Source organism: Trichomycterus rosablanca, chromosome 7 (genome assembly GCF_030014385.1).
Source record: "Trichomycterus rosablanca isolate fTriRos1 chromosome 7, fTriRos1.hap1, whole genome shotgun sequence".
Taxonomy (NCBI): domain Eukaryota; kingdom Metazoa; phylum Chordata; class Actinopteri; order Siluriformes; family Trichomycteridae; genus Trichomycterus; species Trichomycterus rosablanca.
Genome location: NC_085994.1, coordinates 18,188,633 through 18,206,735, shown reverse-complemented (window position 1 = coordinate 18,206,735; position 18,103 = coordinate 18,188,633). Strand labels below are relative to the sequence as shown.

General features: G+C 37.6%; 1 protein-coding gene and 1 long non-coding RNA gene across 3 annotated transcripts; one reads left to right on the top strand and one right to left on the bottom strand.

The window, feature by feature from the left end:
* Positions 1 to 1,471: 1,471 nt before the first annotated feature.
* LOC134317734 (N-alpha-acetyltransferase 80) lies at positions 1,472 to 11,583 on the bottom strand. 2 transcript variants are annotated; one of them, XM_062998458.1, is made up of 3 exons: positions 11,335 to 11,583; positions 2,971 to 3,861; positions 1,472 to 1,570 (listed from the first exon to the last, which is right to left on the bottom strand). In XM_062998458.1, coding segments are annotated over exons 1-2 (855 nt in total). In that variant the 5' UTR covers positions 11,337 to 11,583; the 3' UTR covers positions 1,472 to 1,570; positions 2,971 to 3,008. The 2 variants fall into 2 exon arrangements, with proteins under 2 accessions (XP_062854528.1, XP_062854527.1); XM_062998457.1 differs by having other exon boundaries at positions 1,472 to 3,861.
* LOC134317736 (uncharacterized) lies at positions 11,010 to 12,482 on the top strand. Its single transcript, XR_010013265.1, has 2 exons — positions 11,010 to 11,064; positions 11,991 to 12,482. It is a non-coding gene; the product is annotated as an uncharacterized LOC134317736 (long non-coding RNA).
* The last annotated feature ends 5,621 nt before the right edge of the window (positions 12,483 to 18,103 follow it).

Genomic DNA, 18,103 nt, shown 5'->3' with positions numbered 1-18,103 from the left:
CAGAACTCCAGGAAGAAACCCAGACAGACACAGGAGAACATGCAAAATCCACAAAGAAAAAGCCCCGCACCCAGAAATGTGCTGCACTTCTATAAGAATTGTAAAAAATATTCAGTGCAAGAGCATTAATGAGGTCAAGACCTGTTCGCAACTGATGTTCCAGTCAATCCCAAAGGTGTTTAATGGTGTGAAGACTCTGTGCAAGCCACTGAAGCTTAGCAAATCAAATCATGTTTGTTGTCACACTACATTAGGAGAGGGTATAAGTAGATGAAAAACATGGGTGTTTTTTGATGAAGGTTTTTGCAAAATGTAGCTGGGCTTGAATTACACAAAAAGACACACATTGTAAATACATATGGACAGATACAGTATTATCCATATACATGATACTGTACTTTTTACCTTATTCCTCAGTAATAATCATAATAATTATAAATAAATAAATAAAAATTGTTGTTGTGTTTTGTTTTCTTTCACAGAATTTTCTGTTTTATTTTCATTTTATTCTGGTCAGGGTCGCAGCAAGTCCAGTTCCAAGAAACACTGGGACAAGACAGGAATACAGGACAGGGCGGCAGTCTATTGCAGAGCTTCAACCAGCCACCAATAGAATCATTGAGATTTGAACCAGGATCTCAGCAGTGGTGGGCAGAACTGTGCCACCCAAGAGCAGTAATAATAATAGTCTTAATAATAATAGTAGCAATAATTAATGATGTAGGCAAAAAGCAATTGTAATGCTAGTAATAGTTATAATAATAATAGCAGCAACATCATTGTCAGTGATAATAAATGTTAGAATTAAAAGTAAAATGCAAAGTGGATGGGTGAGGTAATATTGAATTGGGAAAATGATAAAGGAGTACGGGTAGGCAGGGGGAAAATTTTATGTAATTCGTATATACAATTAATTTTACAAACCTGTCAGCGATAAATGTGGCTAAAAAGCCTGAAGTCAATAATTACATAAGGTGTCCACTTACTTATGACCATATAATGTATTTATATTGGTAAATATCTCATTAGTGCTATTCTACCAAACTGTTTTAGAAACCTCACTGGACTAAGACCCAAGACCCAGTGGAGGGATGGTATGTCCCAGCTGGTTTGGGAATGCCTGGGGATCCCTAAGCAAGAATCTGTCTGTTCTGCTCAGGCTTAACAGGGAAAGCAGATGGAAGATGAGGAAGACACAATACCTGAGGAAGACACATTTTACACTCTAGTCATCCAGCTGCCATGTGTTTTTAATAAATATATATTTTTTATAAAGCAAATTTACTTGAGCATCACTATAAGAATTTCAATGTACATCGTCAGATACTGAGCACATGTAAAATAAAGCACTTTGACTTTTAGATGAGTGGACCATAGAATCAAGGATCAACCAGTTCTTACAGCTTGAAATCGAAAATGCATCAAGATTGATTAGGGTATCTGTAATGGATAAAATAATTGAAAACGGGACTTATTATTGCACTTTTATTTCAAGACAGCACAACCATTAAGCAATTCCAAATAGGCTGGCAATGATGTCTGGTTTAGAATCAGCATGGTAATATTGTCTCTGTAAAATATGTTAAAAATATAAAACTCTTAAGACACACTGTGTATATTGAACACATTTTACAGTCAGAAAGCACAATCTCTTTTAGGGCAAATTACCCTGAGCTACAGTACATATAAAAAGTCTACACACCCCTGTTAAAATGCCAGGTTTTTGTGATGTAAAAATCAGACCAAGATAAATAATTTCAGAAGTGGCTGCATAACTATGCACACCCTCTTATAATTGGCAATGTGGACGTGTTCAAAATAAACCAATAACATTCAAACTCCTCACAGTAGTCAGTACCCACATCAGTTAAAGCAACTCTGAATAACCATATAAATCAGCTGTTCTAGTAGGATTTTCCTGACACTTGCTTAGTTGCATCTTACAGCAAAAGCCATGGTCCACAAAGAGCTTACCAACTATCAAAGGGATCTCATTGTTGAAAGAATCAGTCAGGAGAAGAGCACAAAAATATCCAAGGCTTCATTTATTCAAGGCTACATTTATCATTGAATACAGTGAGAACGGTCATCAACAAGTGAATAAAATGTGGCACAATGGGAATTGTGACACAACCAAGAATTGAGCGTCTCTGCAAAATTTCCAGGAACTTCTGACAACTACTGGTTGCTTACTGTGTGTCAACAATTTTCCATATTCCACATATATATGGGCTGTGGGGTTGTGTGGCAATAAAAACATCCAAGCCTAGCTACATTTTGCATAAACTAAATCAAGTGGTTTAAACTTTTGAACATGTAGTTTGAACATTTTGGCCATAATTCCAAAGGGTATGTTTGGTGCAAAAGCAACAGTGCTTATCACCAAAAGAACATCATACCCACAGTGAAGTATGGTGGTGGCAGCATTATGCTTTGGGGCTATTTTTCTTTAGCTGGAACCGGGGCTTTGGTCAAGGTAGAGGAAATTATAAAAATGAAAATAAATACCGTACAAGGAATCAAAGCCGGTATACCGAATGTACCGTCAAACCGCCCAGCTCTAATTTGGCACAAAACCTTCAGGCCTCGGCTAAAAAGCTGAAGATGAAGAGGAATTTTACCTCTCAGTATGACAACAACCCAAAGCATTCTTCCATATCAAGTTTCTGGCCAGATGCTGATAGCCTCCTAAAATGACTGAATACGGTCATGAAATCAAATAGTGCTTCAACAAATTATTAATTAAAGGGTGTTTATACACATTATTGTAGGTTTTTTTAACCCCCCTCTCACCCAAAAGTTTACAGTCTGTTTTTAAATTGTACAGATTATAGGTCACATTAAAAGTAGAAAAAGTTCTAAGATTATTCATTTTGGTCACAAGAACCTGGCATTGTAACAGGGGTGTGTAGTCTTTTTATATTCACAAAACTTCTTGAGTCAGCATTTTTCAGTTGGTAAAAGACTTACAAACAGTGGGTTTACAGTCTGAGTTGTCAGTGTCTGTATCAGATGTCTTTGTGCATCCAGAAGACTGGCAGTCCTCTATTATCTGTGTATGGCGTCTGTTCCAGAGTCTGTTCAACAGGGGCCCATGAGAAGGGAGGAGGGGGCAGAGGAGGTGGAGGGACAGAAGAGAGTGAGGGGTTAATGGGAGGCAAAGGAGGAGTAGGTGGTGGAGGAGGAGCAGGAGGGTGGACTGATGAAGATTTTGATGAAAAACCTGTTTGATGTGGAGGTGGTGGTGGTAGAGGTGGGGGTGGTAGAGGTGGGGGTGGTAGAGGTGGAGGTGGGGGTGGTAGAGGTGGAGGTGAAGGAGGAAGAGAAGCATTTGGTGCTTTGGGAGACTCATCGTTCCTCTGTTTCTCTACATCTCTGTCATTGCTGGCTGTTCTGCAGAACTTGTGCAGCATCTCCATTGGCAGAATTGAGGCCAGTGTGCCAACGTTCTGAACAGGTCGCGACAGCACAAAGCCCAGGTGGGCGTAAAAATGCTGCTTGTCATGAGTGGTCAAGTAAAGGCGGGTAAAGCCATGAGTACGAGCATAGTGCTCAACCCCCTCCATCAAAGCTCGTCCGTATCCTTTGCCCCGCAGCTCACTGCTAACCACCACTGACTCCACAAATGCACTTCGGCTACCGAGCACCCGCGATACCCGGGCATGACCAATCAGCTTCCTGCCCTCCAGCAGAACTAAACACGCAGGGTAGCTGTTACTCGACTGACGAAGCGAGTGCAACCTCGCTCCCATGCTGCGTGGCCACTGGGTGTTCAAAAGCTCAGCACATGCCTCCTCCAGGTCCCAACGGTGGTGAAGCGGGACGATACAAGTGGCTGAGGTGCTAACATCACCGTCACACCTGCACACATGGTGATGGCAGGGGTCAGCACAGGGGTCAAATGTACAAGTATTATGGTTTTGAATGCAGACGATAATCAAGTCACTGGAGCAGGCAACCATAACATGCTAATTATCTGGTGTATTAAACTGGTTGGTGTTACTCTGAAAGAAACAAATTTGCTATTGCACCTGTCCAAAATACAGGTTTAATGCTATCTACTTAGCTTTAATTTACATTTAGTCATTTAACAAATACTTATATCCCAGTCAACTTTTAGTTAACAGAGATATGACCAAAAAACATAAGGTTAAGGACCTTGCCCAGGTACCCAGCCATGACAGCTTGGTAGTGATAGATCTTGCTGCCTTAACCTTCCAATCAACAATGCAATTCATCTATAAATTGGCATGCTTTAAAATGCAAATGTATTTCCAAAGTTAAACTGTTTATCTGGCCAATGATTTCTCATAACCCACCACTCATAAAGAAGTAGCTGGCGTTGCGTCTTGGACAAAGTACATTAGCCCTCCTTCCTGGATTGATGCTACAGTGTGATATGAATAGATTTTTATAAATATATTTTACTCGCAAATTTTTGATAAAGGGTAAGAACAAATCTTTACACTCCCAGGCACTGTCTGCAATATTGCTGAAACTGAGCTAAAGTCGTTGCAGCACTCAGTGGACCTGATCTACAGTGTTTGGCCAATAGTATGTGGGCACCATGAGCTCGTTTGGCATCCCATTCTAAAACCATGGACATAAACATGGACTCGCCCCTCTCCTGGGGCTAGAACTGCCTTCAAGATTTCGTATTGTTTCGCTGGCAATATGTGCTCATTTGTGTCAGCCAATCATGTTGAGCTTGCAATCAACCTTTCATTTAAGGGGGATGAAGTGAGGGCTGCCTCCAACCAAAATGATGTTTCTTCATAATAAAATGGTCAATGTCTTATGACCTTTATTTGGGCATATAAGCACAGTCATGCTGAAAAAGTAAGGGTCACTCCTGTTGTCTCAGTTACCACTTGTTTATTTTATACACCAGTTGTCAATTATTGTTACTGAAACACATGAACTTAATAATTAGAAGCCATGATAACATCCTTAAGGGTGAATCCACAAGAGAAGCGCTCACCGCAAATCTCGGCATAAGCCGGTGCTTTGCTCAGTGCTTGGTTTGAGCAATCCGGTAAAATGTCATCAAAGTGCAAATATGAGATGAATATGCACTCTGAAAGCGTCCACATGCATCTGTATTTTCCTCACTGTTAAACTTGTGTTATAACTCGGGATGCTGAGAAATTGTGAGAATCAGCTTTTCCAAGAGAGTCTAAAACGCTTATCGATAAAAAAGCATTACGTGGTTTAATGTATTAAATAAACAATTATTAATGGCTCTTCACTAATGGAATTCCTCGCTCGTTGTTTTAATACAATACGTCACGTTAAGCTTTGTTCACGTAAAGCAGTGTTCGTACTGCCTGCGTCACTTATACCACAAACTAAACGGTTCTGCCGCTTCTCATGTGAATGCACCCTACGGCATACAGTATATTTGCACTGGTTAGATAAGTTATATTAGTACCAAAATATGTATGATTGGTCCACCCCTGTAATTATGAGAAGTTTTCACAAGTGGTGTAGCTCTTCAGAAAATTTTTTTAAATTGCATTTAAGCTTTGTCCAGAAAGCATGATGTGGGGTTGACAGTGTTGAAAAAAATATACAGCACTAAAAGAAGCATGTAAATACATGCTGGCATGTAATGTTTTACACAAGCAAGGCAAGAAGAAAAAACTATTACATTATGAGAAAATTACTCCCCAACACACAGCCCCTTTTTACAGTTGCTTAATTAAACTGTTTTTGTTGCATTTTTTGTGTTCCTGTTTTCAACACCATGATGCTCACAACAGAGCAGTGTAGAAAAGCTCCTTTGACAGTTAAAATGTTTCAACACCTCCTGACCACAGAGTTGACTGTAATGCTTTCAGAAATTGTACTCAGTCACACTTTTTTTGTCATTTCATTAGACTGACTCTTCAAACCTTGATTCTACATTTAAAAGATAATAGTTGACACATTTAAAATGATACAAATTGAAAATGCCCCCTGAACTGGGCAAAGAGCAGAAAACCTAAAGAGAATAAATGTACAATTATTAAACTTGGGTTCCACTGGCAGCTGCTGGAACAGAATGAGCATATACACCAATCAGCCATAACATTAAAACCACCTCCTTATTTCTACACTCGCTGTCCATTTTATCAGCTGCACTTACCATACAGAAGCACTTTGTAGTTCTACAATTACTGACTGTAGTCCATCTGTTTCACTGCCTGGTTTTTTAACATGCTTTCACCATGTTCTTCATTGGTCAGGACCCCCACAGGACCACCACAGAGCAGGTATTATTTAGGTGGTGGATCATTCTCAGCACTGCAGTGACAATGACATGGTGGTGGTGTGTTAGTGTGTGTTGTGCTGGTATGAGTGGATCAGACACAGCAGCGCTGCTGGAGTTTTAAATTCTGTGTCCACTCACTGTCCACTCTATTAGACACTCCTACCTAGTTGCTAGTAAAGTCAGAGATGATCACTCATCTATTGCTGCTGTTTGAGTTGGTCATCTTCCAGACCTTCATCAGTGGTCACAGGACGCTGCCCATGGGGCGCTGTTGGCTGGATATTTTTGGTTGGTGGACTATTCTCAGTCCAGCAGTCCAGAGGTGTTTAAAAACTCCATCAGCATTGCTGTGTCATATTCACTAATACCAGTACAGCACACACTAACACCACCACCATGTCAGTGTCACTGCAGTGCTGAGAATCATCCACCACCCAAATAATACCTGCTCTGTAGTGTCCTGACCATTGAAGAACAGGGTAAAAGCAGGCTAAAAAAGCATGCAGAGTAACAGATGGACAACAGTCAGTAATTGTAGAACTACAAAGTGCTTCTATATGGTAAGTAAAGCTAATAAAATGGACAGTGAGTGTAGAAACAAGGAGGTGGTTTTAATGTTAAGGCTGATCGGTGTATATGTTGCAGTGGGTTCAGAACCACCCACAACAAGCAACAGAATAGATCACTCACTCACACATACACTTACGGACAATTAACAAACACCCATTCACACAGGAAATGTTTTGGAAGGGGAAAGAAAACCATTTATAAGCATGTTGTAGTGCAGTTATATTGCAACAGCTTTGGATCTACAGCAGACAGGGGACATAAATTAGGCTAGAAGAAAAGCTGTCTTAGAGTCTGCCAGCCATCTGTCTCACACATGTAATACAGCTGATTAAAGATTTTCTAATACAAATATAAGAATTACACATGATTTAAATAATTCAGGTAATTGGGACAACTATAGAAACTGACAGAACAGGACTCTAGAGTGCGACCTAATTTCTCAATGGTGCGACTAAAAAAAATCTGAGGTCGCACCGGTGCGACCAGTCGTTCGAGGGGAAAAAAGTCTCCGCTACTCTGAAAGTCTCCCTGTGGTACAACAACAGACACACATCAGGCCCATATCATGGTCTAAACCAATCAGAGACAGTGAAGGGCGGGACAATATTGTACCGGCGATATGTGAGCGACATTCAGCTCAGCCAATCAGAATGCAGCACCAGGTTTATACACGTGCGTTTGGACGTTCAGTTGGTTTAGTTTTGTATATGAGACTCGCCGGACGGCCCCAGCATTAAAGTTCGGTTTCTGGAGCTAGACAGTGAAGTCTACCTTGTCGTGTGCTTTTATTCCCACACCTCCATCACCACACAGCAAGAGACCTGTAACATCCTGGACATGGTGAGCCGACCCTCTAGTAGCAATAGGCTAATGCTAGCGGTAAAGTGCGGCGAAAGTAAAAACACCACAATATTTTCGTTAAGTAAAATATAAAAATAACTAAAAGACAGTGAAATATTAGAATACATGTAATCAAAATACACAGTGAGTGCACCGCAAGTGATTTTGGGAATCTGTAAAAGATCCAGTAAAGCCGATAATATAATGCACTTTATTTAAGATTACACATCTGGAGCCCCATACACACACACACACACACACACAAATATATATATATATATATATATATATATATATATATATATATATATATATATATATATATATATATATATATATATATATATATATATATATATATATATATATATATATATATACATATAATTTTAAATATACACACATATAAATAGATAGACACACATACATACACACATTTACTCTATTATTATTGTTATAATTTTTATAATAGTGTACTATAATGAGACTGTAATACTATAATTAACTGTAAAGAGCATGGGAAGACCATGGCCGGCAATAGTGTATTTGTGACTGGTTCCAATACATTTCGAATTGAAAGGCTGAAAAGCACAATGCATCTATAAAACACATTACATGCCCCAATAAATGCACTGCCCAAGTGTCCCCTCTCCCCACTGCCTTTCAGCAGCAGGCAGCAGCAAACAGATCATCAGACGAGGCCATGTTGACCATATTGTTAGTTAATCATTTACAAGTCAATATTGCCTATATGGACAGCGAAAAAAAAAAAGTGAACCTGTAAAACTGCGGTGTTAAATGCGATGCGGTCGAAAATTAGGGTGCACCTAACTTTTGTGCTGGTGCACCTAAGAAAAAAAGTTAGGTGCACCAGTGCAACCAGTGCAAAAAGTTAGTCTAGAGCCCTGCAGAACCCATAACAGTGCAACTGACCAAGTTAAAACAAGGAAATCTAATATTAATAGCTCTACGTTGTTAATTTCCTTTTAAAGTTCACAGACCCCCAGGAAGTATCAACACACTTACACGACCTACTGATTAAACAGCAAAGTGCCTTTAGTGGAAGTTTTCGCCAACTTCGCTGCAACAAAGAGCGCTATAGGAAGTCATTTCTGCCCACAGCTGTGGCAACCTATAATAACTCTCACTGGTGCAAGAGAAAGACACAGAACCTATAACACCCACAAAAGACAATTAAACTTACAATTTGCACATGGTACTGTTTTATTTGCACAGTTTCAAATTGCATGTCTGTAACTGCACCTTTAGGCTCCCCCCTTTTTAGTTTTTAGTTTCTTTGTTCTTGTCCTGTTAGATGTTTTTATATTTATATTTTTTATATTATTATATTTAATTTTATTTATATATATATATATATATATATATATATATATATATATATACAGTATATATATACAGTATATAGAGTTAGATTTTATATCTTGTATTTACATTTGTCTTATTTTTTATTCTTTCATTTACCTAATTGTAATGTCATTGTGTGATGTTTGTAATAATTGTTATTGCTGCTGCGACACCACAATTTCCCTTTGGGGATTAATAAAGTACTCAATCAATCAATCAATCGATCAACACATTTTTAAACAGAAAACACACACACACCCATCCATCCACCCAACCACACACAACTGTATTCTTAAGCTTAACTTGAAAATTGGGAAAGTTCTAAAAAACAACAACAACAAAAAAAAACTTCTAAACAAGACAGCGTAAATGTCCATCGTCTTACCTACAGTGATGGAAGGCAGAACAAAACTGAAATGAACCACACATACAAACACACCAACTGGCTATCAAAATCAGGAACTGACACAAAGGTTTCACTAATCGTGTAAAACATCTCTGCCCTCTGATCTGAGATCAGTCCAACCTATGATAAACTGTGTTCATTATTAAATGTAATAAGTGGTTTGGCAGTGGTGAGAAGTGTGGTGCAAGGTGTGAGAAAACTTAACAAGCAAGACATTCAAACACAAGATCAAAATACACTGATCAGCCATAACATTAAAACCACCTCCTTGTTTCTACACACATTGCCCATTTTATCAGATCCACTTACCATATAGAAGCACTTTGTAGTTCTACAATACTGACTGTAGTCCATCTGTTTCTCTGCATGCTTTGTTAGCCCCCTTTCACCCTGTTCTTCAATGGTCAGGACCGCCCCAGGACCACTACAGAGAAGGTATTATTTGGGTGTTGGATCATTCTCAGCACTGCAGTGACACTGACATGGTGGTGGTGTGTTAGTGTGTGTTGTGCTGGTATGAGTGGATATGACACAGCAAACACTGATGGAGTTTTTAAATACCTCACTGTCACTGCTGGACTGAGAATAGTCCACCAACCAAAAAAATATCCAGCCAACAGTGCCCAGTAGGCAGCGTCTTGTGACCACTGATGAAGGTCTAGAAGATGACCAACTCAAACAGCAGCAATAGATGAGCGATCGGAGGAGTGTCTAATAGAGTGGACAGTGAGTGGACATGGTATTTAAAAACTCCAGCAGCGCTGCTGTGTCTGATCCACTCATACCAGCACAACACACTAACACACCACCACCATGTCAGTGTCACTGCAGTGCTGAGAATGATCCACCACCTAAATAATACTTGCTCTGTGGTGGTCCTGTGGGGGGTCCTAACCATTAAAAAACAGGGTGAAAGCAGGCTAAAAAGGTATGTAGAGAAACAGATAGACTACAGTTAGTAATTGTAGAACTTCAAAGTGCTTCTGTATGGTAAGTGGAGCTGATAAAATGGACAGTGAGTGTAGAAACAAGGAGGTGGTTTTAATGGTATGGCTCATCAGTGTAAGAGTTAAAGCAGTGTCCAGGTTCTGGAATAACACTGATTATGTAGATTTTAGTGTTTTGGGTTGAGTTAAAAAGTTAAATCCTGTGTGCAAAAATGAGGACATATACCAGCAACCTGTAGAGATAACAGGAAAACCCTGTAATAAGAATGGATGATAAAGCAAAAGTCTGTTAAATAAATGATCAATACATGTACTGAATTTTACAGTGTATTGTCGCCCTTTGAAAAGCTGAGGTAACAGTGTTATATATTCTAAATCTATTTTTGCTTATAAATATACACTTAGCTTATAAGTACAAAGTGAAAATACAGTGTGTGTGTGTGTGAACATTTAAAGTAGATATTTGTTATGTAAGCATGATAAATCAATTTTAAAAAGGACTGTAAGACTGTATTTACGGACTAAATAGTATGTAAAAATAGTAACAGCTACCGTGGGTTACTAGTCTCATGTACTATGTAGTGCAGTAAGACCCGGATTGGAACACAGCCTTGAATTACATTTCCTAATATGGTTTGAACCACATTAAGTGTAAGAGCGGTAACGGTCAACATTTAAAAACAGTAAGTATTCCTTAGTAACCTAGCTATTACAGAACATATTTAATTTGTGGTTACTTCTCTGTTTAAAAAGGTGCCATTTAAAAGCTGAATTTCATAACTAACGTTCATGTCATGTTATAAAACAGATATATAGTATTTAAAACCAAACATTTTCCATTGGTAAGCTAATGCTAACATGAGCGCTGCGTTTAATTCACCAACACATTTAATCAATCATTCATAGTAATGTTCTATTCTAACACACAGTGCATGTGATTACTTTTTACCCACATGTTTAGTGTTTATCTTCCTCTCACTGGCGCTAACAGACAACTGAAACCAGGAGCGAACTTCTCACAGGTCCAGTTCAGGATTAAACACATAATATCGCATGAATGAACTTTATGTCGGTTTGTATTTACAGTCCCTCTGTTCACCCACAGACAGCGTTCATTAAATGAGACTCAGCCGGACTTTTAGCGTAGAGCAGCGATGTAAACACTGGGACCAAAGGAGATCACCATCTAGTGGACAGGAGGCTTTTCTATTGCTTGTCGGAAAATATAGAGAGACAAGTAGAATTTTAATAAGAGGAGACACTGTTTGAGTTCCATCCAGAGTTCCAGATCTGTTTTTAAACAAAAGTCATCTCTAAACTACGACGGCGTATTAGGGCCACTAAGGAAATTTTTTTTTTTTTTTTTTTTTGAGATTAAAGTCGACATTATTCTGAGATTAAAGTCGACATTATTCTGAGATTAAAGTCGATATTATTCTGAGATTAAAGTCGATATTATTCTGATAATATGGCCATAAACTTATGACTCAACACAGGCTTTTTGAATGACCCATATATTGTCCCATATATTGATGCAGGTAAATGTTCTGTGCAGATTTTTTGTTGGGACAGTAGTTGAACTAAGTTTTACATATTTATGTTCATGCAGGAGGAACTAGACGAAGTTGTGAGGACATGGAACTCCCATCAAATAAGGTCAAGGCCAGGAATTCCAGGAGGACGCCCAATTTTAATGTACTGCATGCCACAGATTTATGGTGCAGGGGAGGACAAACTCAAATATGTGCTTCCAGAAGAGGTCACTGTTTGCAAAGTGGAATGCACCCCAAAATCCCAGTTCCCCTGTGATGAAACAGTCTTTGAGCTTTGTGCTCTTCTTATTGATGAAAATGGCTGGGATGCTCCTGTTGATGCATACCATGCAGCTGAACTGTACATTCTCTTAAGAAATCAAATACTAGATAATATCTAGAACTGAGCTTCTCAACACCAGCTATGGGGATCCACTGATGAGCTGAGCCAAGCCAGTGGGTTCTCGGAACTGAAGTCACTTTCTAAGAGATTGTGTCTGTAGTTATATTAAAATAAATGTGTTTATATGCATGCATCTGACAAAATAAAAATTCAATAATTTCACATATATAGTGTCTGTCTATTTATTTTACGACAGCGTATTAGGGCCACTTTAAAGAAATTTTTTTTTAGTTTTGATTTTGAGAATAAAGTCATATAAATTTCGATTTCGAGATTAAAGTCAAAATAATAACGAGATTAAAGTCAAAATAATAACGAGATTAAAGTCGAAATAATAACGAGATTAAAGTCAAAATAATTACGAGATTAAAGTCAAAATAATTACGAGATTAAAGTCAAAATATTATAGCCATAGCAACCTCCTTGTGTTGAAATAAGGGGTGTTCATGATTTGTTATACTTTCATATCGGTTACACAAATAAAGAAATCATCACTCTCCTGCACATCAGCACCAGTTTGTTATTAGTATAAGGACAATGAAACGGCCTTGTAAAAAACTGGGTTTATTTAGAGGAACGTGCAGCACCGGTGCGCTCGGTGTCTGCGACGTCGCCGGTACCTCAACCGAGCCTTATGGACTCGTACGATAAACTAAAACCGTATGACATCGCTATAAATGATTGCAGTGACATGTATAGTCGTCATGTCATGTGGATGGAAGTGTACAATACAAACAGCCACCCAAAAATAATCGCGGGTTATTGGATAACCACAATAACACTCATTATAAACTGCCCTCAGCGCATGCATGCCGATCCAGGTACTGAGACCCGAGTTTCTATGAACTGACAAACCTGTGACGGCTGCACACTCTCTGGCCATAATATTTCAACTTTAATCTCAGAATAATGTCGACTTTAATCTCAGAATAATGTCGACTTTAATCTCAGAATAATATCGACTTTAATCTCAGAAAAAAAAAAAAAAAAAAAAAAATTTCTTTAGTGGCCCTAATACGCCGTCGTACTAAACCCCCGCTACTACTGGAGATGTGGTTCACTGGTTACAATGCCATGTTGATGAGAGAGGTCAGAGGAGAATGGCTAAACAAAACACTCTTTACAACTGTGGTAAGCAGAAAACTACAACGGCGTATTAGGGCCACTTTAGAGAAAAATATTTTTTTATGTTTCGATTTGAGAATAAAGTCATATAAGTTTCGATTTCGAGAATAAAGTCGAAATAATTATGAGGATAAAGTCATGTAAGTTTAGATTTCGAGAATAAAGTGGAAATAATTACGAGAATAACGTCGTATAAGTTTAGATTTCGAGAATGAAGTGGAAATAATTATGAGAATAAAGTCGTATAAATTTAGATTTCGAGATTTAAGTCGAAATAATTACGAGAATAAAGTCGTATAAGTTTAGATTTCAAGATTAAAGTTGAAATGATTATGAGAATAAAGTCGAAATAATTCCGAGAACAAAGTCGTATAAGTTTAGATTTCGAGAATAAAGTCAAAATAATTACGAGATTAAAGTCGTATAAGTTCAGATTTCAAGAATAAAGTCGCAATAATTACGAGAATAAAGTCGTATAAGTTTCGATTTTGAGAATAAAGTCGAAATAATTAGGAGAATAAAGTCGTATAAATTTAGATTTTGAGATTAAAGTCGAAATGATAACAAGAATAAAGTCGAAATAATTACGAGATTAAAGTAAAAATAATCATGAGATTAAAGTCTGAATAATTACGAGATTAAAGTCGAAATATTATGGCCATAGCAACCTTGTGTTAAAATGAGGGATGTTCATGATTTGTTATACTTTCATATCGGTTTCACAAATAAAGAAATCCCCAATCTCCTGCACATCAGCACCAGTTTGTTATTAGTATAAGGACAATGAAATGGCTTTGCAATAAACTGGGATTATTTAGAAGAACGTGTGCCACCGGTGCGCTCAGCGTCTGCGTTGTCAGCAGTACTTCAACCGAGCCTTATGGACTTGAACGATAAACTAAAGTCGTATGGCATCGCTTTAAATGGTTGCATTGACGGGTTTAGTCGTCATGTCATGTGAATGGAAGTGTACAATACAAACAACCACTCAAAAATAATTGCGGGTTATTGGATAACCACAATAACACTCACTATAAGCGGCCCTCAGCGCTTGCGTGCCGATCCAGGTACTGAGACCCGTGCTTCTCTGAACTGACAAGCCTATGACGGCTGCACACTCATTGGCCATATTATTTCGACTTTATTCTTACACTTATTTTGACTTATCTTGAAATAATTTTGACTATATTCTCATAATATTTTGACTTTATTTTCAAAATATTTCGAATTTAATCTTTAATCAATTTAATTGAAACTTATACAACTTTATTCTCGAAATCAAAACTTACAAACATTTTTGACAGTGGCCCTAATACGCCGTCGTAGAAAACCACCTTTAACTGCACTATACTAAATGTTGAGGTAAACTGGCTAACTAAAGAAGACATAATTGGCCTCCAAAGCCATTTTGTCATTGTTGCTCTAGACTTGCTTATTAGATACTGAACCTCCATGAAGCTGCTGAGACAATCACCTATTATAAAAAGAACTATACAAATACTACTTTCTAATATATTGCTTGGCTTTGCATTCAGTTTAACTGTAGTTTTGGTACATGACACTTGGCATGCTGTGTACAACATCCAAAGCTTCTCAAAGATTCCTATTTAGTCACAAATGCCTTACTGTACCAAAAAAGCTAATTCAGTGATGGCACCTGAAGCAATTAATTGGTGGCAAGATTATACATGAACAGAGGAAATTTAAAACACTAATTGATCATTTTGCCAGTCACTAAAAAGTAGTCAGACGAATTTTTAACCAAGGTTGGCAGTATGGTAGTAACTCAGGAGTTAGGGCTTTGGGCTATTACAACCCCTGGCAAAAATTATGGAATCACCACTCTTGGAAGATGTTCTTTCAATTGTTTAATTTTGTAGAAAAAAAATAAATCACAGACATGCCACAAAACTATCATTTCTCAAACTGTCAACCCTCTGGCATTAAGAAACAATAAAAAAAGAAACAAATATAATAGTTGTGGTCAGTCACAATTGCTTTTTTTTTAGATCAAGTAGAGGAAAAAAATATGGAATCACTCAAATCTGAGGAAAAAATTATGGAATCATTAGAAAACACTGCACCATTATTACTTTGTTGCACCACCTCTGGCTTTTATAATGGTTTAAACTCTCTGAGGCATGGAGTTAACTAATGACAAACAGTATTCTTCATCAATCTGCCTTCAACTGTCTCTTGCTGTTGCCAGATCAGCTTTGCAGGTTGGAACCTTGTCATTGACCATTTTCTTCAATTTCCACCAGAGATTTTCAAATGGATTGAGATCCAGACTATTTGCAGGCCATGCCATTGACATTATATGTTTTCTTGAAGGAAAGTTTTCACGTCCTTTGCCCTATGGCAAGATGCATTATCATCTTGAAAAATGAAGTCATCATCACCAAACATCCTTTCAACTGATGGAATAAGAAAAGCGTCCAAAATTTCAATGTGGACTTTGGCATTTATTGAAGACCATCTCCCCTGTGCCTTTACCCGACATGCAGGCCCATATCATCAACAACTGTGGAAATTAACATGTTTTCTTTAGGCAGTTATCTTCATAAATTTCATTGGACAGACACCAAACAAAAGTTCCAGCATCATCACCTTGCCCAATGCAGATTCGCGATTCATCACTGAAGATCACTTTTATCCAGTCACCCACAGTCCACGATTGCTTTTCTTTAGCCTACTTTAACCTTGTTCTTTTCTTTTTAGGTGTTAATGATGGCTTTTGTTTGGCTTTTCTGTATGTAAATCCCATTTCTTTTAGGTGATTTCTTACAGTTCAGTCACAGACATTGACTCCACTTTCCGGCCACTTGTTTCTCATTTGTTTTGTTGTGCATTTTCTGTTTTCAAGACATATTGCTTTAAGTTTTCTATCTTGATGCTTTGATGTCTTACTTGGTCTACCAGTATGCTTCCCTTTTACAACCTTCTTATTTTGTTTGTACTTGGTCCAGATTTTAAACACAGCTTACTGGGAACAACCAACATCTTTTGCGACATTCCACAATGATTTATCTTCTTGAAGGAGTTTTATAATCCTCTCATTTGTTTCAACTGACATATCTTGTGTTGGAACCATGATTCATGACAATCTGCTTTGTGCAACAGCTCTCCGAGGTGTAAGCACTCTTTTTAAACTGAAGAATAATTAGCAAATCTAATCTGCTGCAGATGTTTTGTTTTTAAACTGCAAATTACAGAGTGATTCCATAATTTTTTCCTCAGATTTGAGTGATTCCATATTTTTTTCCTCTACTTGATCTAAAAAAAGCAATTGTGACTGACCACAACTATTATATTTGTTTCTTTTTTTTATCGTTTCTTAATGCCAGAAGGTTGACATTTAGAAAAATGATAGTTTTGTGGCATGTCTGTGATTTTTTTTTTTCTACAAAATTAAACAACTGACAGAACATCTTCCAAGAGTGGTGATTCCATAATTTTTGCCAGGGGTTGTAGAAGGAAGGAAAATCGTTTCATTGTGTATATATAACAAATACAAGGTTTTCTTCTTTTTTAACCTCTTGGTGCAGGAAATCATACAAGTCGAAATGTTTTAAGTGTGACAATTTTGATACTCTTATATGCGACATAGAAAGAGTGAAAAATGAATTGCAAGTCTGCGCACAACCAGAAAAATGTTTTAATAGCCTTAAAGATGAGATGCTTATGTGATGGTGTTTAGCTAGAAAACATACATCTTCGTTACAGACCTTGGGAGAAAATGTCTGCATCTCCTACATTGCTGCTCTGTGGTCTTTTGAACAACCTACAATATAAAAGTATTTATGAAGTACAAATTTAGTTTTGTTTTCAGTGTATTAAATAAACTGTTTTAGTCATCCCATATGCACATCCTAATGTAACCTTTTAAAAAGGTGCATAAAGTAGAACTTTGACTTGGGGCAGATCATGTTTTTATTGCAGTAAAAGGCTCTCTGGAACATGTCTATAACGTTACCAGCAGGAGGAATGAACAGGTCAGGCTAACCTAGCTATGAATTTATGAATTGCTGTTTTCTGGGTTTACGATATTAATTGTTCTTCAGATATTTTGACCGTTATTTAAACCAGTACGTACGATTAAATAGTGACTTTAATGCCTTGCAAAATAACATACTGTTTTCAGTATATTTACTATCTATACTATCTAAAGTAAAATCTTTACTATCTATCTATCTATCTAAAAATTTATATTATATACAGTGTATAGACCTTATACAGATTCAGTGGCCCCAAAGGTAGCATTAAGTTGCTTAATTACAGCCTGACCAGGTCATAAAACATGGACGGAAATACATTCATAAACATTAGTCCTAGGTCTATCCATCTTTAATATTTAAGTATACACTTTTAAGAGCACTTCAAACATGATTGTGGAAGTACTTCTCAATGCAGGAATATCCTGGAGGGCTTCGCAGGACTTGGGCCACCTCTATTCCTTTCCCAGACATAGCCCATCATGTCTGTGAATGAATCTGAATTAAACATGTTAGTGTGCATAGCCAAGAAAGCTACAATTTGGTTAGCTTCAGCTGACCATGCAATTCCACTCATAAGCTGGTGTGACAACCTCAGAACTGAATTTATTTAATAACTTGCAAACAATTCTGCCTCCTTATTTTTAAACATGCATGCAGGCAGAGC